The sequence below is a fragment of the Periplaneta americana genome, chromosome 2 (assembly GCF_040183065.1).
Source record: "Periplaneta americana isolate PAMFEO1 chromosome 2, P.americana_PAMFEO1_priV1, whole genome shotgun sequence".
NCBI lineage: Eukaryota > Metazoa > Arthropoda > Insecta > Blattodea > Blattidae > Periplaneta > Periplaneta americana.
In genome coordinates this window covers 178,716,931-178,744,545 of record NC_091118.1, presented here as the reverse complement: position 1 = coordinate 178,744,545, position 27,615 = coordinate 178,716,931, and the positions used below count along the sequence as shown (strand labels likewise).

Here is a 27,615-nt window from a genome sequence, read left to right as displayed (position 1 = left end):
CACGGGTTGATGTACTCAGGTTGATAAGACAATAATGTACCCAAATTTATGAGCATATCGACTCTTAATTTAATGTATAACACTACAGGCTTAGTCTCTTACAGGTTGTGGGTTGTGTATGCAGATAAAAATGATATAATTCGACATTTATCTATGTCACATATGAAAAAGTTTCTTCACATTATCGGTACCGGTACCTATAAATTAGGGTAATGACTTAAGAATTCTATAAAAATAGATGTCGCAAAGACACCAGAACATGGTTACCATCCGTTATACCCACCTCGAGACACTACGAGACTGGTAAGTTGGGTGAGGTAAAATGAAGGGAAGATTAGCGGGAAAAGGGATTACCTGCTTTAGGGTAATTCTGTGGTGTTTGGGTAAAGGGAGATAAGTCATAAAAATGAGTTCGGAGATAAATGAAAATTAAACTTGGAACCTTTATTACAAATAATTTTCTACACAAATAAAACACATCAACTGCTTGTATTCTTTGACTTTTACACATCGACTTGTATAATTTAACTTGTGTGTTCATCTGAGGAACAAAATTCCACCTGGACAAAAAAATGACTTATACCCCTTTACCCGAACACCACAGAATTTTCCTCTCTCTTTCCATTCCCTTCCCCTTAACTCTTCCTTTCCTCTCTCGATTTTTCTCCCCTATTTTTCCCCCGTCTGTCTCTAACCACTAGCTTTCTGTACTTCACTGTTCTTGTGTTAACTGTAGTCCTAATACTTCGTAACTACATCCACGGTACTTTGAACAGATTGTAAGTATGCTTCACGAAGTACACTTAGAAGCAACACAAGTGCAACTAATAGTAACCTACAATCAAGACGCCTAAGTGTCATACTGTGCTCCAACCACGAGAAAGTCTCTGCTGGATGAGACGAAGGAGGGTAATGCTGTGAATGAATGTTGATGTTATAAGATGTCATAAGGTCACACACGTGGATACTCTTATCTCTATTGGCTAGCTCTCACAGCACAAACCATAACATTGATATAAACATATTGATACTACCATAGTTACAAAATTAGATCACAGTTAATCTCCTGGCCTTGTAATCTCTTCATACAGCAGGGGCGTATTTTGCGGACTACCGGGGCTACCGGCGGTAGCCCAAGGAAATTACAAAAGAAAAAGTTTATAATATAACATAATGTAATAATTTTGTATTACCGTATTAGTTTTACCACAGTAATTAAAATTAAAGTAATTGTTAGATTTATATGCGCTCTCTGCTCTCGAAAAGAAACAAGTTGTCAAGGCGGCATCACTGGAGAAACCGCTGCTACGAAGGGTAGCCTGTGACTGTTCCGCTCACGTCGCACAACTGCCCGTCCCCCCGCTCTCTTCTGTTTCCATCGTGCAGTGTAGGCGGGTGAGTTGCCGCTCTCGTGATCGGTTTCTTGGAAGGCGCGAAGCAACAATACGCTTAGTACGCTAGCTCATTAATGTGATTGTGTTCTTGCAGTGCAGTATTTTAAATTTGTGATTTGTTCGAGTGTCTAAGAGTTATATTAATTTGAATTATTAAGTTTTTAATTTCCCAATTAAGTGATATTGTGAAAAATATGGCAGAACAAGTTTCTGGAGAGGTTTGTGTTGAAAATGACTGTGTAATAGAAGGTTTATTAAAAGTGCCTTTTAACCGTCGTATATACAACGAAAAAGTTGAAATTGTGAAAATGGAAAGACCAACTCCTGAGTTAAATTTGTCATTGGACTTAAAAGAAAAACAGCGTGAGTACACACGCCATTTCACTTCAACATCATATGGTAAGTGGAATTGGTTGTGTGGTAGTTCTAAACTGTCTAAACTATTTTGCTGGCCATGTTTGTTATTTAGCCGCGAAACTGATGTGTGGTCAAAAGAGGGGTTTTCTAATATGAACTCCCTTCGAACGGCAGTCCTAAAACACGACAAATCAAAAGCTCATATTTGTAGTAGCATGAACTTTGCAAACTTTGGGAAGACAAGAATTGATTTACAGCTAGATAAGCAAAAAGCTCTACACATCAACCAACACAATGCTCTTGTGAAAAAAAATCGGGAGATTTTACTGCGTCTTATTAACGCAGTCTGCTTTCTAGGAAAACAAGAATTGGCTTTTCGGGGTCATAATGAAAGTGTGGAATCAGACAATAGAGGAAATCATATTGAATATTTACGTTCCTTAAGTAAATTTGACCATTTACTGGCCAGTCATCTTGAGAGTTCAACAGTATTCCGTGGTACTTCTCCCGCAATTCAGAATGACTTAATATTTGCTATAAGTGGGGTTATGATAAAGAACATAAAATCTGAAATAGAAGAAGCACCTTTTGTGGCCATTGTTGTTGATGAAACAAGTGACTGCTCTAATCAGAGTCAATTGTCCACTGTTTTAAGATACATCGACAGTACTGCCAATGTTCAAGAACGGTTTATAGGATTCACAAATATCAGTTCGGGCAAAACTGCTGCTGCTTTGTTTCAGCATGTGGAAGGTGTTATAGCAGAATACAATGTCGGCAATAAGTTAATTGCACAGACATACGATGGTGCTTCAGTTATGGCGGGAAATATTAATGGCTTGAAAACAAAAGTTCAAGAAAAGTATCCTCAAGCACTATTTGTCCATTGTTACAGCCATGTTCTCAATTTAGTTTTGCAACAAACTACTTCATCCATTCCAGAATGCTGCATTTTTTTCAAAACACTGTCGGGTTTAGCTGCATTTTTCTCATCATCTCCTAAAAGATCAGAAAAACTCAAGGAATTTATGAAAAAGAAACTCCCAAAAGTAGCACCAACTAGATGGAATTTTACATCTCGGCTTGTAAATACAGTAAAGGAATACTGAGAACAACTGACTGCTTTCTTTGAAAATATCATTTGTAATGACTCTGAAGAAAACTGGGATGATGATGTAATTGTGCAGGCTCAAGGATATTTGTATTTATTCACACAGTTTCAGAATATATTTCTTCTTGAAGTCTATGCTAGAGTGTTCGCACATACAGATGTGCTCTACAATATTCTTCAGACAAAAAGTCTAGACATAGCATACTGCTTGCAAGAGGTATCAAAGTTAAAAAATACTATATCCGAGTTCAGACGTAGTGGGTTTCCGTCCATATGGAGTAATATGGAAAATGAAAATTCTTCAGACAATACAATGGAACCACCATTAAAGCGAAGAAAAGGAGATGATGAATTGAAATACAGGCAGCTGTACTACAGCATACTAGATCGTATGCACACGGAAATTACTGACAGATTTTCTGATTATGGGAAGCTTCAGTTCACACATCTTCTAGATTCTCAAAAATTTTCTGCTCATAGAGAAAACTTCCCGAATGAGGCACTACACAAATTATTTCAGTCCTATAACAGTCACTTTAATCAAGTACGTTTGAAAAATGAATTAAGTGTAATATATTCAGCAGAAGTCTTTGATTTTTCGAACAAACCTATCCATGAAATATTATCTACCATATATGAAAACCAGCTGAACCAAGTTATTCCTGAAGTCCTTAAATTGGCAACATTAATTGTGACAATACCAGCTACGTCAGCATCGGTAGAAAGAACATTTTCTGCGTTGAAGAGAATAAAATCCTACTGTAGATCAACTCATACACAAGAACGTTTATCCGGCTTGGCATTGATGTCCATTGAAAAGTCATTTCTACAGAAACTTCGCAAGCGGCCCGACTGTAATTTCAATGACGAAGTAATCAAAGTATTTTCGTCCCAATCAAGACGTCTGGAATTCGCATAAATATGTAAGGAATTTTATTATAGGGTTTTTAAAGTATATTTTGTGTAATAATAGGGTCAGTAGTAGCCCAGACCCTTAAACCAGTATACGCCACTGTCATAAAGGAAATAACATATGCAGGAGAGCGCATGGTTTTTAAACTGGCGTTATAACGGCAATATTATTTATCTACTTCGTTCCAATAGATGAGGCAGTAGTAAGCACATTCCTTTCACGGTTGATCTCCTGGTTGGAGAACAGTACATAGGTTTTTTTCTAAAATATATAATTGTAATTAAAATTGAATTAGAAAAAATTGGACAAGCACTTCAGACGCGTCTAACCTTGTATTTAGAAAGTAATATGGTATGAAAAAATATTTTGACACTATTGTTGTGAGAGGTATGACTTCATCGAGCACATTTTAAATGACGCGGAATAGTTTTTTTTTCTACGATAGTGCGTAAAGTTGCATGTTATCAGTGCATGAATTGAGCCTTTAAAACATCATTGCGTAAAAAATTAAATAATCACTTTACGCATTGCCAAAGAAAATGCAATATTCCAGGGGCCTATGCAGGGGGAGTTCACCTTGAATTTAAAAAGAAATTACATATTTAGATTTGAGTATTCTTTTTATCCATAATAGTTCTCCATTCTGCAATTTTTCACAATCGGAATAATAAAATCTACATCGACATATGGCATAGTCCTCCTACCATTCAATATATTCATCATATCAGTTTCATTCAACATCCTTCGTAAGTTCCATGTTCCATTATTGAGTTTAATAATTAAATTCATTTCAATTTATTTTATTGTTTCCATGGATTTTTCTGTTACATAAAGTGCCTTACCTGTTGACTAAATATATATATATATATATATATATATATATATATATATATATATATATATATAGTCAACAGTTATTACACAAAATTAAACACAAGTTAAAACTGTTAAAAATTGATGGATGTCAAAAATTTGCGTTTCAAAGATTTTATAAGGATATTCATGAATATGGCCTATTAAAACATGATTTAATATTAATAAATATACCGTAAAATAATAACATAATAATAACAACAATATTATTATTTGTATTATTAATATTAATAATACTTACTTACTGGCTTTTAAGGAACCCGGAGGTTCATTGCAGCCCTCACATAAGCTCGCCATCGGTTCCTATCCTGTTCAAGATTAATCCAGTCTCTACCATCATATCCCACCTCCCTCAAATCCATTTTAATATTATCCTCCCATCTACGTTTCGGCCTCCTCAAAGGTCTTTTTCCCTCCTGCCTCCCAACTAACACTCTATATGCATTTCTGGATTCGCCCATACGTGCTACATGCCCTGCCCATCTCAAACGTCTGGATTTAATATTCCTAATTATGTCAGGTGAAGGATACTATGCGTGCAGTTCTGTGTTGTGTAACTTTCTTCATTCTCATGTTAACTTCACCCATATTAATAATACACAAAATTTAAAATACCGATAATGTAAATTATAATTCATTTTAATAACGACCCTTTTGAAAAAACTCTGCGTACACCTCGCTAATATTAAATGTTACACAACTTAATTCTATAAGGAATTAATGCATTACTTCTATCTTTCAAGACGTAAATATTACACGTTAACACAAATAAGTAACAAATTTAACATTCATATTTACTTTTAGCCCTTATTATCCTAAAGTTACATCTGTAATACTCATTGCAACAAAATGTAACTTTCAACTTTTCCAAACTGCTTTATTGATTATATGGCCGGTTTAGACGGCCATGAAATCGTGATCATGAACATTACAGTCTGTAATTCCATGCATACTTATTTCTTAATGGTTCTGTGTTTAGATGGCCGTGAAATCGTGATCTTATAAGCTCTCCAACTTGAAGTATTTATTTAGTGTAAATTTGGGCTGTTGCAAAAAAAAAAAACATTGTATGATACACATTCGTATAGTTATCTTCTTGGCCTTCGTGTGTGTGTGAAACTCGGTAGGCTATCGTTTCGATTCAGAAATTTACACTCGTGCCAAAAAGAGAACATTTACGAACTTGTACCATAAATAACTATTACCTGGAAGAGCACTCCTCTGATGGCTATGCAATTTGTTTTGTACACAAGCACTACATGGTTATGATTAATATGATAGCAACTTAATTGTCAATACATTTTGTTAGTCCTTGTGTTATGAAATGAGTTTTATTGTATAGAAAATGAGAAAATTGAGATGACAAATTTTGGTAACAGAAAACGTACACAAGAGGTAGGCCGTTGCACCCTTTTAACGAAACTCATACAAATCGACCACCTATTTGTCAGTCAGCTTTAAGTATAATAAATCTCAATTCCCTCATTTTCTGTTAAGAACGTCTTGTTTATGTAAATTTTGTCAATAAAACTGCTTTCATAACAATAATGATTTAATAAAATAAAATACCAAACGAATCCATGGGATATAATATCCATAGGCAAGTTTAACATCGTACAATTTCAAAATGAGGATGAATTCGAAAAAATTGAAAATATTGTATCAACATCTTTGCACCAAAGCAGGTTCTCTATCACATTGCAACTTACGTTACAGAAGAACTATGATCGCTGCAAGCGATCTGTCAAACGAGCGAGAAATTTTTCTTCACATATGTAACAGACGTAAGGAGAGCTACAAAAGGGATAAGTACTAAACCTGAAGGAGTTGACTTTATCAGCATTGTTCTACTGCGTGGTATCATAGACGTAATATTCCCAACTGTGACACACATCTTTAATGCCTCACTCATTATCTCGACTTATCCGACCCAAAATTCTTCAAACTCGAACGATTATCTGCTCAACCCGCCAAACCCTTTGGAACACATTTATCACAAGCAATTGGAGTTCTTGAACAAACTGGACATAGCACAAATACAACATTACTTAAAGTTACGGAAGATATAGGGGAATGTCGGGTAGGGCCGGACGGCGGGTGTGTCCGGACACTTACAGTTTTCGTAAATGCCGTAAGATAGAAGCATGTTCTTGAGTGCGTTTAGAAGCCTCCGTCCAGAGTACTGAATACACATCAGTGTGTAGCTCTACCTCCTGGTGTTAAGTGTGTACGTCATTGTCCGTGATTTCCATTGTGTCTGCTCTCCGCCTCAGTATTATTCAAGACATCACTACTTTGAAATAAGGTAAGTGAAGTGCATCTGCCAACTACTGTTGTGTTTATAGAAGTGTTAGGGAACTAATTATAGAAGTGCGCTTTAAAATTCAAGTAACTTTAGAAATGGCGGGAATTCTTTCGTTGGCGTGTGTATCGGGTAAGACCGGACAGTGCTTTGTCGGGTAGCACCGGACACATAAATAAAATGCTTTTCTGTGTTACACAGCTCACTGTTGGAGGAGATAATGCCGAAATCTGAAGAAAAACATAATAAAAAGTGATGTTGGACCGAAGAAAATATGAAGCATGCCATGAATGATGTACTAATGGGAAAAATTAGTATTAGAGAAGCAGTTAGGGTGTATGACGTTCCAAAAAGTTCTCTGCATGACAGAATTAATAAAATAAAGAAAGGGAAGGAAACTAATGTACCGCCTAAATTAGGCAGATTTGAACTTACTTTCTCCGAAATATATGAAGAGGAACTATTAGCCCATATCAGACAGCTCGACAGCATGTTTATGCCACTAAGCAAGAAGGAATTCTTGAAATTGGCATATGATCTAGATTGCCACACAGGTTTAACAAGACAAAGAAACTTGCCGGCAAAGACTTTTATTATGGATTGCTGAAAAGGCATCCTGAAATAGCATTAAGAGTACCTGAATCCACTAGTATGATGAGAGCAGTGGGTTTTAACAAGCCCCAAGTAGACCTGTTCTTCAGCAAGCTTGTGGAATTGATGGAGAAACATTCATTTCCCCCTTCACGGATATTCAATGCGGATGAAACTAGTGTTTCTTCAGTGCATGATAACTGTAAAGTGATGTCCGTGAAAGGAAAAAGGCAAGCGAAGGTGTAGCTCAGCCAAACGGGTGGATGAATGGTGACATATTTCTTGGATGGCTGAAACACTTTGTAAAGCACGTGCGTCCAAGTAAAGATAGCCCTGTGATGAAGAAAATGAGAAAATGGATGAAGTGGTTTTCACAAAACCACATGTCGAAGAAAATCAATCTTCAGTCAGCACTCCGTGCAATGATTCTGCGTCAATTGCGCCTCTCTTGAAGAAACTGTCCCCAATCCCTGATGCAAGCAAACGAAGACTTGCTACGAGAAAACGAAAGGCAGAGAAGAGTCAAATTCTGACTGGAACCCCCTACAAATAGTCGCTGGAAAAGAAACAGGTTCAAAAGAACAAAAAGGATGAGAAAAAATGCCGTAAATGCGCAAAAACTCTAAATTTGGATCAATCTTCAACATCAGTTCAGGCTGCTGCTTCCAGTGTGACTTGTTGCATATTGTGTGGTGAGAGTTTTGAAGAAGACTGGATTCAGTGTGAAAAGTGCAAGGGTTGGGCGCATGAAAAGTGTGCAGATTTAGAAAATGCGACCTTTTATTATGAGTGTGGCAAGTGTATGCAAGTGCAATAACTCTTTCTTTTCAATTCATACCATCTGTTGTACTTTTTTTTTAAACTTTTTGACTGTCCGGTACAACCCGCCAATATCCGAATCACTAGGCAAAATGTATATTTATAAATAGGCCTTTCCTCAGATTATTAATGTCTATTCATCAATAACAGTACACGTATATTGTTTTATGATTCTTGAATAGTGTTATTAAAGATTTTGTTCTTTTCGTTAACATAAAACCAAGTCAATATAAAAGAAAAACCTTAAGTGTCCGGACCTACCCGACTCTCCCCTACGGGAAGCCTCTTACAAACAAAATTTGACCATTTTGACACTTCTTGACTTCAGCTTGACTTATGTTCTGCACGGTGACATGCCGTTTCTTTGGGTTGTCACAACGCATTTTGGGCAGAATATTGTCAAAAATTAACATTTCCAGACTTATAAGATTCAGGTAGTTCAAGAACTGAAATCTTGTCCTTGTGGTTTCAACAAACTTACTTTCTCCGCACAAACAGTTCTCCGTAACAGTGAATGAAAATTAAAGTTTACTGAAAAATCTTCAGATAACAGATTAGGAGAACTTTCATCGGAATGGCTGCGTGAATAAATACAATTTTAGATATTGGTCTAGGGATAAAGCCTCACCATTTATATCAACTTCCATTGCACAGTGTTAAAGAGACGTGTGGTGTGCGGTGTCTACGAAAATAAACATTGGACATTTTTTAGGATAACAATGAACACACCGTTACTGTGAATTCGAATCGATACGTTAACAACGTTCAGATCTATGGCCAATGAACTGGAGAGATTCCCAGTGAATGAGTTAACTTTGTTGAAGCATCGGCTCATACTGTAAGAAAATCGATCGCCGCTGTACGGGAGTTGTATGAAAAAACAGCATTGCAGGAATTATGATATTCTTTGGCCAGCGAGATCCACATATGTTTGTGTCGTATGATTTCTCTTATGGAGATTTGTGAAAATCTGTGTTTTTGCACGTCGGCGGCGTCCTAACGGCATTAAATAGCTGAAGATATTTCCTTCATCTCCATTGAGATTTTGCAATAGGTTATGGGGAATCTCTGTTCATGAATGCAGGTACGCGTACATAGATAAGGTGGCAACCTATGTAATATTCAAAAAATGATTTTGTCGTCAGGTATGTGATAAATGGCACAGTCATATCACTCCAAAAATCATGGTCTTATGAATGTTTGATGTATCTGAAGAAATATTACACGGTTATTAAAACTTCTATTACCTCGTATCACCTTGTATTAGATTTAAATTTACACAAATTTGATAAATATCTTATTCTTTGCAGGAAATGTTAAACGCAGAGGAGTACTACAGGGAAAAACATCTCACAAAAAGAGATGCCGAACAAAACGTATCTGAATACATGCACTTGATGACATGGAAATCTGGCGAGCGGATACTGGATCTGGGATGTGGTCCAGGGACGAACACTGTGGAAGTTCTGCTACCTCGCCTACCAGATAACTTCGAGATTCTGGTGGGAGCAGACATATCGCAGCCCATGATGCAGATTGCCTCCAGCAAGTACAAGCATCCCAAACTCAAGTTCTTACACCTGGATCTCAGCAAGGACATACCAGCTGATTCACAATTCAGGACCCCAGGTTTCAATAAGATATTCAGCTTCTACGTCCTGCATTGGATTCATGACCAGAGGTTAGAGAACACGATCATTTTTCTCTCACAGCAAAAACGTGTGTAGCTTTTCATACAACATTTCAATAATTCTGTATAACGTAAAATAAGAAAAGCACCCTCGCCTGTCTCAGAATTTTATATTCACATACAGTGAAACCTGCCTTTACGGTCACTTCATTTAAACGGCCACCTGGCCAAAAGGCCAATTTTGTCTGGAACCAATTGGATTTTCCATAAGATCAATACAAATTCTCTGTTTATTTAGCGGCCACCTCATGCGCCGGCCAGCGGCCAGGATCTATTTGGATTGGATCCTGACTGTAACGGTCACTGTCCAACAAAAAATCTTTTCACGGATACTGTCTGACCTATTTTTTCGATGGTTAGATTTCAGGAAGCAATACCTAAGTGTACAACAGTACACCCTCCATATCTTGGGGTTAGTTGGTTACTGTTTTATGACTCTTTTGTCGCTTTCCACTCCGACCCTGCACAGCTATAAATTCTTACTCGTTTTTTAAGGACTGAAACACGGACATTTTCTATCGAAAATGTCACAGTATGTTTTAGGTAGTTAACCATTCGAATTTTTTCTTAATTTTCTTCTCCTCATTCTATCTTTCTCTATATGGATCAGCTTTTACGAATTTTTCTTTTTCTCATTCACTTGATTCAGAGGAACTGTGAAGTTAGTTTGAGAGAGAAATCATGTCTAACAATAAATTTAGAGTGGTGTTAAGTTTAGAGGTGAGACGAAAGAGATTGAAGAAAGTGAGAAGGGAACATCTGCGAGAAAAATTGCAGAAATATTCAAATGTGGAAGGACACAAATAAACGGTATAATTAAGAATAAAGATGAAATATTAGGAGAATGGGAGGAAGAGAGAATCTGTGTTTAGTAATGTGAATGATTTCGTTTACGAATGGTTCAAGTGTGCGAGGGCGAAGAAATTGCAGTAAGTGGGCCTATGATTCAAGAGAAAGCTCTTGAAATTGCCAAAGAACTCAATGTAAGAAATTTTGTTGCTAGTAATGGGGGGGTTAGAGTGCTTTAGAAAACGGCATAACATTGCATTTCGTTCTGTGTCTGGTGAAGGAGGTGACATTGCAACCAATGTTATTGAAGAATGGAAAAAATAGACTGCCTTCAATTCTTGCGGAATATCAACTCAGAGACATTTACAATGTTGACGAAACAGGTTTTTCTTCAGGGCCCTATCTAACAAAACTTAAGTTTTAAGAAAAAAGAATGTAACGGGGGGAAGTTGGCAAAAGACAGAATAACTCTGCTCTTTTGTTTTAATGCTGCAGGAGAAAAAGAACCATTCTTAATGATAGGGAAATCATTAAAACCGAGATGTTTGAAAAATGCTGACATGGGCTTATTGGAGGTGAAGTGGACTGCCAACAATAAAGCTTGGATGACATCATCATTGTTTGAGAATTAGCTATGCGATTTCAATTCTAAGATTAAACGACAAAATCGCAATGTGATCCGTGAAATTGGTGTTTCTTCCCCCAAATACATCACACCTCCATTCCCTTGATCAAGGTATTATCCAGTCATTTAAATTGAGGTACCGCAAGCGAGTTTTGAAAAGGCTAGTTGCAAGAATGGAAGAGGCTGACAATAATATGCATGATTGCTGTACGCGCACAGTCCTAAAAAGTCAGTGAAATTCAGTATTTTCATGCTCATTCATAAAAAACCGTAACCTTAATCCAGCGGCCACCTGATAAAACGGCCATTTTACAAGGTAACTTCAGATGACCGCTTTAGACAGCTTTCACTGTATTTAAACTGGTTCCCATGCAATAATCATATTGTTAATGGCGCTATATTTCAAGATATTCTAATGTAAGAACTAATGTATAGTTACTGAAAGAAGGATTGGGCCGTTGGGATATTCCATTTCTCAGATATAAGGCAATGCAAATGATCGGAGAACCCAGAGCACAAGTACTGTCCGTTACTCAGGAGAAGACGAGCGGAAAGAATTAAAAACATCGCTCAGATAAGCATTCCAGTAGCCAGGTTATTACTCGTGCAGGAAACATGAGTAACAATGCGTATGGAAATTAAAGCTAAATTGAACAGAAGGAGACCTAATGTTTCCGCTTACTGCAGTACAAATATTGCATGTGTTGTCGTACGTTATCTGTTCACATCCCTTCCTCCTCAGTCCGCTCTCGTCTTCTCCTGAGTCACCGACAGTATACAAGACAACACCTAATTTAGTTGCGGTATTTAATTTCACTTCACCTGGTATGTTATTGCTACTCGTTTCGAAACTCACTTGGAAAACTGAGAGAAAATGTTAATTAGATGTAAATAATAGTTAATATTATAGAAATTTATTCTTATTAAATGTGAAAGTATTTGTGTTATGAGTTTCAAAATCATACAGCTACAGAGATGGGAATTTTTTAATACGTTAGCTCTTAAGTATTATAACTAAGATACTAAAATTGTTGTTGAATTGTGAAATTAAGCGTTGTTGAATCGTTGAATACTTGACGTTAGTCAACCTGTCTTAAACTTGGTTGATGAAAGTGATCTTTGATTTCTGTTCAGGAGTCCCTGCTTCCTGTCTGTTTTCAGGCAAGCTGTAACTAATATATACAACATGCTGCGACCTGGGGGAGAAGCTTTAATTAGTGTCTTGACAAAATCTGACATATTAGCTGCACTCATTAATCAAGGCCAAAAAAATGAATGGCAGCCTTATGTAAAGGTGAGAATCGCTTTTAATAGTACGTCTATAATCCTGCATCACTATAAAGCTCAAGAAATCTAATGCCCGTTGCTCAAGGTCAAATTTTTCGTTAAATTTATTCTTCAAGAAATGTAATTCACTTGAACTGTATCAAATACCTGTTGCTCACGGTCAAATTTAATTAAAACCGAGTTCGGTTAAACGTTGAACACAACTTTTCCCAAACAGAGCAGGTTCTATTTTCGTCAAATATTGGATGAAACAAATCAGTGAAGCGGTTGTGCGGAAACAGCGCTATCTAGTGTGCAGATTGTGAAGTTCAAACATAATCATTAAACATAGCAGGTTTTATGTGTAACCAACGAGCTAGCTTACTTCTAGCTCAATGGGTGGAAAAAAGAATTGTGAGTGTTTTGCTAGACGAATGATAATCACAGATTTTAATCAAGAAATATAAAAAAGTTCAGTATACGAACACCTCACTGACAAACAATATCTTAAAATACTAAAAGAGAAAAAATTTGTCAGTTTGTCGAATGCGCATCTTCAAACTTATGTCATACTTAACCTCTGACAATACACCTCTGCAATTCAGTGCCAATAATTTATTTTGTGTGCACAAGGTTAGAATTTTGGAGGAAGAGGGAAAAGAAGCTAACCGGATTCTGAAATTCATCAGAGAAAACAGTACAAAATATTACCCATAAATAGCTGGGCAACCAGATTCAAGTGTCATAATTCACTGCATACATGGAAATAGTGTTTTGAGAGAAATTTGATGAAAAATTTGACCGTGAGGAAGAAACTAATTTTATACAATATTTATACAATTTTCATGACATTTATTGTACAATAAATTTAACAAAACATTTGACCGTGAGCAACAGGCATTAGAAATGCCATAACATTTCATTAAAACAGAAATGCAAAGACCATCAGTGAAATCCCTACCTTCAAATACATCTAACGAATACTAGCACCTCTTACTTACATACTTACTTATTACTTATAAATTACTTTTAAGGAACCCGTAGGTTTCATTGCCGCCCTCACATAAGCCCGCCATCGGTCCCTATCCTGAGCAAGATTAATCCAGTCTCTATCATCATATCTTATCTCCCTCAAATCCATTTTAATATTATCGTCCCATCTACGTCTCGGTTTCCCCAAAGGTTTCTTTCCCTCCGGTCTCTCAACTAACACTCAGGATTCGCCCATACGTGCTACATGCCCTGCCCATCTCAAACGTCTGGATTTAATGTTCCTAATTATGTCAGATGAAGAAAACAATGCGTGCAACTAATTAAGGAAAATAAAAAAAATTGTCTGTTCAGATAATACAAAATTCCTTAAAATACTAATTTCCTTACTCAGACACATTCCAATACGAACAAGACCATGCTTTTCACTCCCATGGGTACAAAGGCTATCAGAAAAGTAACGTCTGTTATGTCGATAAAACCACCCATATAGTTACGGACTTTTTATTACACACAACTTTAAACTATAACGTTTAAATATTATTCAGCACGGTCTGCAACCAAAACAAGATATCTGTCTCAGCGTTTCACAACTTTTAAGATACTCTCGTCATAGTAGTTCGGCGCCTGAGATATGATTCATGTCTGAACGTTCAATGGCCCACCTTAACTGCTTTAATGTCTGACAATACACCTCTGCATTGATTGTGATGTTTCATCCCATGAAATCCATCAGCAGTATTCCTTTTCTGTTCCAAAAGATAGCAACAATGAGTTTATTTCAAGAAGAAGTTTCGTGTCGCTACCTTCCTTTTATTGATGAGAACTACGACCCCCTTCCATTCACTCATTTTTTTTTATCTCTAGAGAGTTTTCACGAGATGGTGATAAATTTCAATGAAGAAATTTTATTACTGACCTATATTACAGCTGGCGGAATTTTCAATCGCAACACTCTCTTTGAACGGACGCTGTAAAGCAGTGGTCGGCAAACATGACGTCATATAAAATGCAGCTTGCAACAAAAAGCAAAGGGGAAGATACCCAGACTACTTAATGTTGAATAAACAATATTGATTGCTAATGGAAGGGAGAACAATCCTTACTTCTTCGCCCTGCTTGTGTACTAAGGGGTTCATTCGCGAGTTACGAAATGCCGATCACTGCTGTAAAGTAACTAAAGGCGGCACGATCTTCAATCGACCGAATCTTGCTGCGTACTGAGTCACGCTACATTCATACGGGAAAAACGGCGTCGTTACCGACAAAACTTACTCCACCATATGAAAACGGAAGTACAGGCCTCATATAATTATTGAAAAACGTGCGGTACAGGGTTCTGCTTACATTCATTTCGTCATAACGTCAGATCACAATTGAAGGAACACAGTTAAGGAATTTTTCTTGAGGTCTGCAACAGACGAAAAAGTAACTTGCAGACTTTACCATTCTATGGGCGTAATAATAACCACTATCAGTTGTGTAGTTTACATGTGGTGAATTTCTTAAATATTTCACGGACTTACGAATAACACTGTATAAGCTGTTGGTTCTTATAATACTTAATTTGAGGCCGGTTATATTTATTTAGAAACGTTTTATGACTGTTTCAGGACGTGGAGAAGGTTTTAGCACCTTATCAGCAATCAAAAGAACCTGTTGAAGAGTTAAGAAGTCACTACAAAGATGCGGGGTTCAAGATTGTAGACATTAAATTGATGAAACTTTCGTACGATTTCAAGCTCACTAGCAGAATGAAAGGTGAATGTTACAGTCATTCATTCATAGTCTTCTGCTCAAAGGCAGGTATTTCACTGCAAACCCAGCATTCTCCTATCTTCCCTAATTTCTGCCTTTCTTTTAGTCTCCGTATATGATCCATAGAATATCATAACGTTGTCTATCATCTGATATCTTCTTCTGCAGCGTACATCTCTCTCCTAACTTTTCTTCTAGTGCTCTTTCAGTAGACAGTCTCTTCTTATCCAGTGGCCAAGCACATTATTTTTCTCCTAATTATTACTTTCAGCATTATGCTTTCTTCACCCAATCTTCCTAGCACAGCTTCATTTCTTATTTTGTCTGTCCAAACTGTCAATTCTGAAAAGAGTACGCCTAGGCAGTGGAGACGTGCCGATGGCTCAGGCAACTTTAGTTGAGAGTGGACAAATGACAAAGTCACTTCATTACACCTAATCCAGTTATAGTTATACTGCGATTTATCTGTTTTCTGAGATTATCGATTAAGAGTATGTGGATCGTAATAAAAGGCATGGTCCACTAATGAAAATTCCAGACAGTTTGGTATTGGAAAGACAGAAGATGAAAGAAAACTTAGGAATTTAATTTGTCAACCCCAGAGTAACAGTTAGACGTTCATGAGGTGGAATGGCTCTTCTGAATGAAGTGTCACTCTTGCTGATTTTCGAACCTGTCAAATTGAGAACAGTCTCAAAATTACTACTCGACATCCAGAAAAATTTGCGACGCTAAATATTTTTTCGTAGCTGGTTTTCGATGGCCACTGTGATAAAAAGCAAGTACCGCGCGGAAGTAAAAATGGAACAGGAAATGAGGACCGCTGTTTACAGTTTGATTCCAAGATTTGAGAAGTTGTGTAGTAAACAATATGCTCGTTCGTCCAACTAATTCTAGGCAATCCATTACCTCGTGAAACTTACCTCCGCCTCAGGGAAAGATAAATGTGGACTGAGAAGCTTTCCTCCTTCGCTACGCATCTACTAGCTCACTTACTCTCAACACAAGGTTCTTATTGTAAGCTTTGATCACATATACAGTGCGTTCGTAGCTCAGGCGGACCGTTCCGCGGCGGCCTTGGACTGGGTGAAGATTGGCGCGCCTGCCGCCAGAGTAGTGCTGCAGCTACCGCTGACGCGCCAGTCAGTCGAGTTGGATCTGTCGTGAGGGAAAGACGTCTGTGCGCGTGTTGTTAGTAAAATTGTGTTGTCTTGTGGTAAAGTGTCTATTAATAATGGTTGAGTACACTTTAGAACTACGTATTTTTCTCTATGATGCGTAAGTGAAATACTCATCTGCAATAAGGTGTCGAAGAGAATTTGAACATCGGTTTGCAGGTGTTCGAATTCCTAGCAGATCAGCTATTCATGACCTTGTCAATAAAGAGAGACGTACAGTATCTTTTTTGAACAAGAAACGTATTCAACAACGCCGTGTACTGACAGAAGAGAAGCTTAATGAAGTAGGGGCCCGGTTACAGCACTCACCCCGCAAATCACTGCAACGTTTAGCACAAGAGGTTAACATTTCCAAGACGTCAGCTTTTGTAGCAACGAAACTTTTGAAACTTAAGCCGTACAGGTTAACCTGTAGTTCATACTTTACAACCACAAGATCGTATAAGTAGAATTGCAATTGGTTTGTGCAGTCCGCTCATAATGGCGACGTGGACCCACTTTTAACGTTCTTCATTGATTATGCGTGGTTTCATCTTCACGGTCACGTTTCTACTCAGAACAACAAAACCTGGGCTACCTAAAATCCCCATATTATTCATGAAGTTCCTCACCACGCTGCAAAGGCTGGGGTTTGGTGTGCAGTGAGTGCGAGTAAAATTATCGGTCCCATATTTTTCGACACAACAGTTGATTCACACGTTTATGTAACTTCAATTTTGAATATTTTTTACGCAACTAACAAGAAATGAACGATTGAGTGGCTGGTTTCAACAGGATTTAACTACAGCGCACACCGCTGCGAATTCTTTGCATGAATTGCGAAGTGTGTTTCGTGACAGAATAATATTAGTCGAGGATTGTGGCCACCTCGTTCCCCTGACCTATCACCATGCGATTTTTATTTAAGGGGAGAGGATGGTATTTTTTGGTGAAAGATGAGTATATTTTCAAAAGAAGTTCTTTAAAATACGCTGTGATATGTGTGGAATGCATAGCATAACATTTTGTGGGTATTTGTGCCCTTATCGGATGTTGAGTCGCCATTTTTAAACTTCCAGCGTTATGGATTTTTAAATCACTCGCCCACTTTTATTCTTGTTTCCGGTAAATTAAATTTTCAATTTTTTTTTCTTCTTTAAAATATCCTTTGATATGTGTGGAATGTATTGCATAACATTTTGTGGGTATTTGTGCCCTTATCGGATGTTGAGACGTCATTTTTAAACTTCCTGCGCTATGGATTTTTAAATCACACGCCCGCTTTCATCAGTTTCCAGTAACTTCATTTTTTTTTGCTACATTGCCAGACAAAAATGGATATAATTTCTGAAATTTCTGAACTATTAAAGATACATGCATGAAATTTAGAACACACATTCTTTAGACTATTAGGAAACGTTTCTCTGTAACAGAATTTTAATTGATTTCATTTTAAAAATACATCCGTTTGTTTGCAAGAAAGTAAATCAGAAAATTATTAACTTTAATTGTTTATTTTACAAACGTAGGGACTAATATCAAAATTCTGTTACAGACAGTTTGTAGAACATGCTTTTTCAAATAAATTGCAAAAAAAGTTTGAATCTATCTTTAAAAACGGTTTAGATATATTGGTTTTAGTACAATCCTACATTGGGTATATTTTTTTTTTCAAATTTGGGCCCCCCCCCAATAATTTTTTTTTATATTTATATTTGGTTGAATTTCCTACAGCTATGAGCTCTCTACATACAAAAAATTAATATTTTACATCAGATAGGAAAAAGTTTTTAAAAATATCATCCTCTCCCCTTAAGGGGAACGTTAAAGAATAAAGTGTACACATCTAATCCGCACACGTTACAAGAATTGAAGGACAACATGACGAGAGAAATACAGGCAATCAGTCAACAGGAACTTTTGGGAGTGAACCAGAATTGTTTTCGGAGATATAGGGAATGTGTTTCATCCACACCTGTGGAGTAACGGTCAGCGCGTCTGGCCGCGAAACCAAGTGGCCCGGGTTCGAATCCCGGTCGGGGCAAGTTACCTGGTTGAGGTTTTTTCCGGGGTTTTCCCTCAACCCAATATGAGCAAATGCTGGGTAACTTTCGGTGTTGGACCCCGGACTCATTTCACTGGCACTATCACTTTCATTTCATTCAGACGCTAAATAACCTAGATGTTGATACAGCGTCGTAAAATAACCCAATAAAAAAATCATCATTTTCAACATCTGCTGTGATGCAGGTAAGCCTAATGTTAGTAGAGTAGTTAGTGTTCCGTACCCATGACTTGCCGGTCGTTTATGTGTAACTCTGGCGGCAGGCGCGCCAATCTTCACCCAGTCCAAGGCCGCCGCGGAACGGTCCGGCCGAGCTACGAACGCACTGTATATATAAGCTAAACTCATGCATTTAGTTTCACGAGATAACGAAAGACCTATATTATTTATTCAATATATTTTATAATTGTACACAATATGAAGACCTACTTTTTTTAAACTGTTTACATTAACTGTACCCATACCAACTGCGCACTACCAGCGTTAGGTAGATCTATGTTCTGACTTAGGTCGTCGAGGAAAAGGCCTGATGCACATATACTGTTTTCTCTGTAAGAAAAAAAGTTGAATTCTAGTTGTTAAACACGATGAAACATTTAACTTTACTCATATGTAAAACGCTATGTAAAAGAAAAGCTACTTTTATATTTTGTTATGTATAGTAGCCTCGTTTAATTATTAGGCAACGGCATTCCTTTTGAGATTTGTAGGTCTTTATTGCATGCACCGATAATAAAATAAAAATGCGACGTTGTCACGTCTTGTTTGTTGCTGCTATATATTAATATAACATGGAACAAGATACACTGCTAAAATTTGCAACTCTGGTTTATATATACACTCCGCGAGGAGTATTGAAGCGGCCTTCAAAAGACTTGACGACATTGGACAGCGCAACATAATTAAAATTATTGAAACTACAAAGCTTCCGTCCATACACTCCGCGTGGAGTATTGGAGCGGCCTTCAAAAGACTTGACGTCAATGGACAGCGCAACACAATTAAAATTATTGAAACTACAAAGCTTCCGTCCTCTTTGACACCGCTAGCCTACTAATTGAACGTGGCTACTTTACTATGAACGCGGATGAATACCAACAGTAATACCGAGGTAGTCTGTTCTTGTAACAAGCTGGCGTCACTTGAGCTCGTAGTTGTTCACGTAAGCACGTGGTGCTGAAGTATGGCCTTTGCATCGTCAACTGTCCATTGTGAAGACATAAGATTAAAAATAATTTAATCACAGTAATTATAAAGTAAATGTTTCCTAAGCAGACGAATGCATAGTAGTGAGGTTAGACCTACTTGTCGAGTAACGAGAAATGTTTAACATGAAACAGAATGTACAACAGTAGGCGGGAACACGTACTGAGAATCTATGGCGCCAAACAGCGGCCAATGAAGCCTCACTTCAGTCACGTGCTACTGTTTACATTAGGATTTTTCTTACAGCGAAAAGATTATAGGCGCTGTGAACTGAAAAAGTTTCGGAGCCACTGGCGTAATGAAGTTATATTAAATAAAAAGTACAATATTTTTAACTTCCTGGTTTCTTTTAATTATGTCATTTTGGCGTTAAATAGGTAGGTACTGTACAAAATGGTTCTTTGTGACTAAAGTCTATCTATTAATTTTACACTCTTGTAAAGCTATTCACTCTCTGTGTTACTGCATTACGTCATTACCTGATTACTAGGGCTAGGATTTTGATGAAATTGCATCTTTTTTTTTTTTTTTTTTTAGTAAGCCAGAAACATTGCTGCTTTAGTATTTATATGTTATGTCATAAACTGAGTGTTTTCAGACATATTTGTTAGGGCATTTTTTTGCATTTTTTTTCTGTTTCAACTCATAAGAGCATCTTTTGTTTTATTCGGTCATTTTTTAGGCATTTTCCTTTAATTTTGTCCATTAATCCCCATTATTAATGTAAAATAATATTTATTTCATTTGATATTTTCTTTACATATTTTGTCCATTAATACCCATTATTTTGTATAATATTTTAAACGTTTTTCTACACACATTTTGTCATTTTAACGTAGTACACACCATGTAATGGATCAGTCCAACCACCCCTTCAATATAGACTCCTCTATATTTGCTAATTCCGGATAAGAGTGGCCTTGTGGTAGACTACATGAAAACTAAAAGTAAAGTAAATTCATAGCGCTACAGCCCATGAAGGGCTAAGACAGACCAGCCGACTGCTGATCTCACGTCCACATACCGACGCAGAGGTGAACGATCATACATGGAAACTACACCAGGTAAAATAATTAATTAAAGAGTACCACTCACAAAAAATTATGTAAAATTTAATTTAATTACTAGTCTAAATATTAAGTCGTACAAAACCTCTTTTTCTACTAAGCCAATTATGTAAGATCAATTTTAGGGCATTTTAATGGCATTTTTGAATGATTTTTAGGTCATAAATGCATTGTTTTAGGACATTTTTTCATGATTTATAGGTCATCAAAATCCTAGCCCTACTGATTACCATCATGCACTTCACTAATTTCTCCAGAACTGACATAATTATGGAATTACTTTGCCGTTCTTCACGTGAACTAGTGTTACAATTATTATTTAGAAATGTTTCTTTCTTTTACCAGATTTCATGACTGGAGTCAACCCCTTTCATCCCAACATACCAAAAGAGCTACAAGATATTTACATGGCCGACTTTCTGATGGAACTAATGAAAGTCAAATTCAAAAGAGAATTCAACGATAACGATAACATCACTGAAATAAAGTACGAACAAACAGTTGCACTGCTCAGGAAAATATGAAGTTGAAGAAACAATACAGGTTGTTTCTGTGTTAGTGAAGTCAGTTTTGCCCGCCTCATACGGAATGGTGGTGGTATTTACTATTTTTGTTCACAATATGTAATCATTGTGTCAATACTTGAACAGCTAATAAGAAAACGGGTCTTATTTCCGTCTTTAGGAATGACTTTTCTAGTTTAGAAAATGCACGCAGATAATGAAATTAAGCATTCGAATAGAATAAAGACCATTACATTTTCGGAAAGGAGTATCAACAAATTTATTACTAAATTCATATATCAGAATTAATATTATTTGTGTTGTTTATTACAGTGATTGATAATTTCTTAATGCAGCAGTTCTAAACTGTGGATACGTGTATTCCCAGAGGTACGCGGGGATTTGGTAGTTGGTAAGACTTTAAATTCGGAATTAAACTGCAGTTCATCACTGAAAGTTATTCCTAAATATTTTATTGTGTTTTCTGGTCCCATGGCCTTTATATACGAGTCATGGTGAAGAAACAAATCCTTTCAAGTAGCTTGCCTTTATAAATATTAATTCTGTGGTGTTCGGGTAAAAAGGTATGTCATTTTTTTGTCCAGGTGGAATTTTGTTCCCCAGATGAACACATAAGATAAATTATACAAGTGGGTGTGCAAAAATCAAAGAATACTGGCAGGTGATGTGTTTTATTTGTGTAGAAAATTATTTGTAATAAGGGTCCAAGTTTAATTTTCATTTAACTCCGAACTCATCTTTATGACTTATCTCCCTTTACCCAAACACCACAGAATTAACGCCGATTTCTGAACTTGAGCTGTAGGCCAATATTTTGAAGTAAAGATGCAACCATCATAACGAGTTCTTGTGCTGCGTCCATGGATTTACAATGACAACTAGGTGATCTGCAAAGGCTGATGCAGTAAGACTATATAAATCTGAATTAATTTGGAAACCACATTGGTCAATAATATGTTTTTCTATCAGTACTGAAATCTATATAAAGATGTAGACATATTTAATACTTTTTTCCTCAGAAGTAATTCTTAGAAGTAACTTCGTTACATTTATAGTCACTTCATATAAATAAAAAGACGTTACTGAGCATTACTTTGAAAAATTAGCTGTTACTTGTAACGCATTACTTCCAAACTCTGCTCACATTTACGTCCAATTACCTCTCACTATCGACTCCTGAATTTATCGCAATGTAACATAGTATAAAGAGTGTATGAATTAGGAGATTTTCTGCCGATTTCGTCACGGCTTTGGGTGCGGAAAGCGTTGCGTCGTTCTGCGATTCAGCAATTACAGTTTTGAGGACACAAAAATATGCATACACTTACCTTAAAGTAGTCTCTGGAAATGCTGTTTCTCTGTTAAGATGCACGCCTCACATGGATAAGAAGGCTGACAACAAGACGGCGAATTTCTTTTCTGTATTATTGGTAATTTCTTTACGAATACTCTCTTTCAATTCATTTAGCGTATATGGAGTGTTGGCATACAACACTCTCTTTTACAAATCCCACGTAATTAGAAAACTCAAGGATATAAATTAACACGTTCATCGAAGATAGTCCTATTTTTTTTTTTTCACTGAGATATCTGCAATATGCGCAGTCGCATTATCCTGCATAAAATGAGCATAAGTTTTCTGTTCTGCCAGTTCATGGAAGGTCAATATGTTATCAACAACATATCGTTCAGAATTTATGGTATTCTCGAAAAGCACTGACCCGACAATTCTACACCATACCCCGATTATCACGTCATGTGAGATAGCCTCATGAAGGATATGCGGAATTTCCTTACTCTACTCCAATAGACTAACTATTGTTCAGACTCGACTATTAACATACCAGTTGAGACCAAATAGTTCTGAATAGAAAATAATCCCTTTATGAGTTTACTGTATTCGAACCATGTGCAATGATGTAATCTTGCTTCTACATCTACTGGCAGAAGGCACTAAACCATTGTTGCCTTATACAGCCAAAATTTTAAGTTTTGTCACCAAATGTACAGGCACTTTTGATTCCCATGTTTGTTATGCTAACTTACCAATTGACTTTCCCCGACTGGCTTCTAAACAGGCATATACGAGGTCTGTCTAAAAAGTACCCGACCTTAAATTTTCCCGCGCAAAGTAGTGATTCTAAGGCGGCGCCACTGTGCACGGTGGAAGGAGGAACCGTAATGCGCATGCTTGAATTTTTTCACTGCATTTGCTTGTGCCAGTCACTGGCTGGTGGTCGCCAGGTAAGGTGCTGTTCTAAGTGTTTGTCGGATTTAGTTTTCTCGCAAGATGACTGAACGAATTGAGCAAAGCTACTGCATCAAATTTTGTCAAAAGCTTGGTGATTCTCAAAGTCAAACAATTCGTAAGATTCAGCAGGTGTTTGGGGAAGATGCGATGGGTGTAACACAAATTAAGGAGTGGTTCAACCGATTCAAAGATGGCCGCACATCAGCGGAGAGTGAGCAGCGTTGTGGCAGGCCCCAAACTGCTCCGAGTGCAGCTGTTGTTGAGAGGGTGCGAAATTTGGTGATGGCAGATCGTCGTTTGATCGTGCGGGAGATTACCGAAGAGGTTGGAGTGAGTAAAGATTCTGCACATGCAATTTTGCGTGATGATTTGAACATGAACCGAGTGGCTGCGAAATTCGTGCCCAAGTTGTTGTCCCCTGAACAAAAAGACCTCCGTCGTGACGTTGCACAGGACCTTCTGGACACCGCCAACACTGATCCTGGGTTTCTGAACACCGTGATAACTGGAGATGAGTCATGGGTGTACGGGTACGACCCATAAACAAAAAGACTGTCGTCGCAATGGAAGCATCCCGAGTCTCCAAGGCCGAAGAAAGCGCGGCAGGTGCGAGCAAAATCAAGGTGATGCTGACTGTTTTCTTTGATGTCCGTGGAATTGTGCATCACGAATACGCACCGGAAGGACAAACGGTGACAAAGGAGTACTATCACGATGTTCTCCGGCGACTCCGTGATGCAGTTCGGCGCAAAAGACCAGACATGTGGATGGCGAACAACTGGCACTTGCATCACGACAACGCCCCCGCACATTCATCCCAATTGATCCACACTTTCTTGGCCAAACATGGAATTACAACCGTTCGCCAACCTCCCTACTCTCCAGACCTGGCTCCTTGCGACTTCTGGTTGTTTCCAAAATTGAAGACACCACTGAAAGGATCCTGTTTTGAGAGTAGAGAAGAGATAATGCGTAACGCGACAACGGAGCTGAACACCATTCCAAAAGAAGACTTCCAGAGGTGTTTCCGGCAGTGGAAGGATCGGTGGGCTAAGTGTGTGCAAACACAAGGGGCCTACTTTGAATGGGATTAGGGTCTCAACCCCGTCAGGTATTTGAAATATTTTTTCTGGCTAAAGGTCGGCTACTTTTTAGACAGGCCTCGTATCTCGTCCAATTTGTCTTCAGTAAGAACATGTCTACGTTTAGTTTTCCTTACAGTATATTCAGCAGTGATCCCATTACACGAAGTTTTGCAACTAATTTTTAAATCATACTCCTACTATATCTGGTAAGGTTTATCTTGTCTCAGTAGCAATAAAACCAAGTCCCTTCAAATGAGGGTGGAGATTACAGGAGAGTTGTAAATTTTCGGAATTCCTTTCAAAACCTTGTTATTGTACATGATACCGGAACTCAGTTTCTTGAAAGACAAGCTCAGTGAAGGAACTACACAGTACGAAGAGAGATTTTTGTTATTTTATTTTGCGCTACAGAATGTATCAACTAGTCCCTTCCGCCACTGGATGGATGGACGGCATCGCTTCACTCCTCTCATCGCCATAACAACACAGACGAGGTAAGACATATCTCCTTTCTCTCTCTCTTTTCACAGTGAGACAAAATTCATCACACATGCTTTAGTACAAGAAAATTCGGAAATATTCTATAAAAGTGTGTTCGACAGCTAAAATTTTCAAATTTAGCGAAAGTAATCGTACATGAAAACATGCTATTCAACCGAATACATGTTATCATAGCAGAGTCAATGACGATACTGACCGAGAATATTTTGACTTTCCAGAGGGAATGAGAGCTTGTTTGTATGCACGAGTCTATGGTAATTTTCCAGCACCTCATTTTTTCTCTCCGTTTATCTCCCTGTATGTCAGACACCCGTCATTAGCAAACTTTACTCTTTCTAAATAATATACCTAAGACTCATTGTACTTACCAAAGGTTTCCAAATCTTCAAATCCATGACGGGCAACCGATGCCAACATTATCCTTTTCTAATATTCCAGGATGTTGAACCATGGCACCCTACCAACACTCACTCGAGTTGGCGATTTCGATACCATTCTCAAAGAAATCGGTTTCGACGTTGACGACTGAAAAATAAGAGAACGTTCATACGATTTTAAACTCACTGTTCAAATGAAAGATGAGGGAGATAAGTTGATTATGCTATTAGAGCACAGCTTTCGTGTAATCTGCTGAGGCTATTACAACACAACCAATTTTTCATTGGCGATTACGGCTCATAGCGCTGGTAGAAAAATGAAACATTCTGTTCTCCAACCAGGAGATCAACCGTGAAAGGAATGTGCTTACTATTGCGTCATCTATTGGAGCGAAGTAGATAGATAATATTATCGTTATAACGTCAGTTTAAAAACCATGCGCTATCCTGCATATGTTATTTCCTGTATGGAGGGATTAAAAGACCAGGAGATTAACAGTGATCTAATTTTGTAACTAGGGTAGTATTAAATATGTGTGTATCAGTGTTATTGTTTGTGCTGTGAGAGTTAGTCAATAGAGATATGAGTACCCACGTGTGTGACCTTATGACATCAACATTCATTAACAGCATCACCCCGCTGCCTCTCATTTCCCAGACACTTTCTCGTGGTTGGAGTACAGTAACTCGCAGGAACATGTTCAACGTGTACAGTACGGTAAAATGCTCGAACCGTACACCGTAAATTTACGGTTCAAGTCGTATGGTTGTCAACATTTGGGCGAAGGGCTAGCATGCTAGCAATAAGCCAAGAAACGGCCAGCACGTATTGAGGGCGCTAAAAATTGAAAGTCCTGAAACATGAAAGTACACTATCTACCAAAAAGTAATTGGGCATTGTTTTTGCCTCCTTAGAACCTCTTGGTACCACCTCTTGTTGCTATAACAGCAGCCACCCTCTCAGGCATGCTCTCCACTAGTTTGTGTAGGATATCCACTTGAATGCGTCGCCATTCCTCTTGCAACATGGAACTCAGTTGGACAATGGAAGTTGGCCCCATGTTTCGGCGGATAATATGCAGTGGTATGCAGACAATAATGTTCACCGGTTGGACTGGCCTGCACAAAGTCCTGATCTCAATCCCATTGAGCACCTTTGGGTAGAATTTCACCGGCGATTGAGGACTTGGGAGATGCGTGAAAGGAATGTGGAAGCGGTAACAGCATCACATCTGATCAACTGCAGAGGGTATTCACAGCTATGGCGGTACAGTGGCCTCTGTGCGTTGACATGCAGAGTGGCTGCGTTGAACTTCATTGATAGTCATCTAATGTCTCAGATGTGCCCTTGCTATGTATACACGGTGTTTTAGAAATAAGTACCGAAATTTTTTTAGGAATGTTAGGTTGGGTCTGGTTATTCACTTTAAGGATAGGAATCTGGTATTGCTGATGAATCGTTTATATTCTACATGATGCCGAAGTTGCAATAGGATACCCTGGGGGATAGGTAGCCGTAGGTGCTATGAAATAAAAGAGGGAACTATACGTAGGGAGTAGGCTACTTTTGAACATCCCACAATGGTATGGGGTTCAGAGCACAAGATGTCTACTTTGGTTAAGGGGAGAGGATAGTATTTTTTTTAACTTTTTTCCTATTTGGTGTAAAATATTAATTTTTTGTGTGTAGAGAGCTCATAGTTGTGGCAACTCCACAAAATAAAAATATTTTGAAAAAACAATTATTTGGGGGCCCAAATTTGAAAAAATATATATACCCAATGCAGGATTGTACTAAACCCGATATATCTAAACCGTTTTTAAAGATAGATTCAAACAGTTTTTTACAATGTATTTGCAAAAGCATGTTCTACAAACTATCTGTAACAGAATTTTGATTTTAG

The 27,615-nt window shown here is 37.7% G+C and overlaps 1 protein-coding gene across 3 annotated transcripts; it reads left to right on the top strand.

The window, feature by feature from the left end:
* The first annotated feature begins 152 nt into the window (after window positions 1-152).
* LOC138694874 (juvenile hormone acid O-methyltransferase-like) lies at window positions 153-21,936 on the top strand. Of its 3 annotated transcripts, none has more exons than XM_069819024.1 (5): window positions 153-303; window positions 9,671-10,041; window positions 12,626-12,758; window positions 15,334-15,481; window positions 21,319-21,936. In XM_069819024.1, the coding sequence occupies exons 2-5, from the start codon at window positions 9,674-9,676 to the stop codon at window positions 21,495-21,497; spliced, it is 828 nt and encodes a 275-aa protein (XP_069675125.1). In that variant the 5' UTR covers window positions 153-303; window positions 9,671-9,673; the 3' UTR covers window positions 21,498-21,936. The 3 variants fall into 3 exon arrangements, with proteins under 3 accessions (XP_069675125.1, XP_069675123.1, XP_069675124.1); XM_069819022.1 differs by having other exon boundaries at window positions 12,599-12,758; XM_069819023.1 differs by lacking the exon at window positions 153-303 and adding an exon at window positions 646-779 and having other exon boundaries at window positions 12,599-12,758.
* Window positions 21,937-27,615: the final 5,679 nt, after the last annotated feature.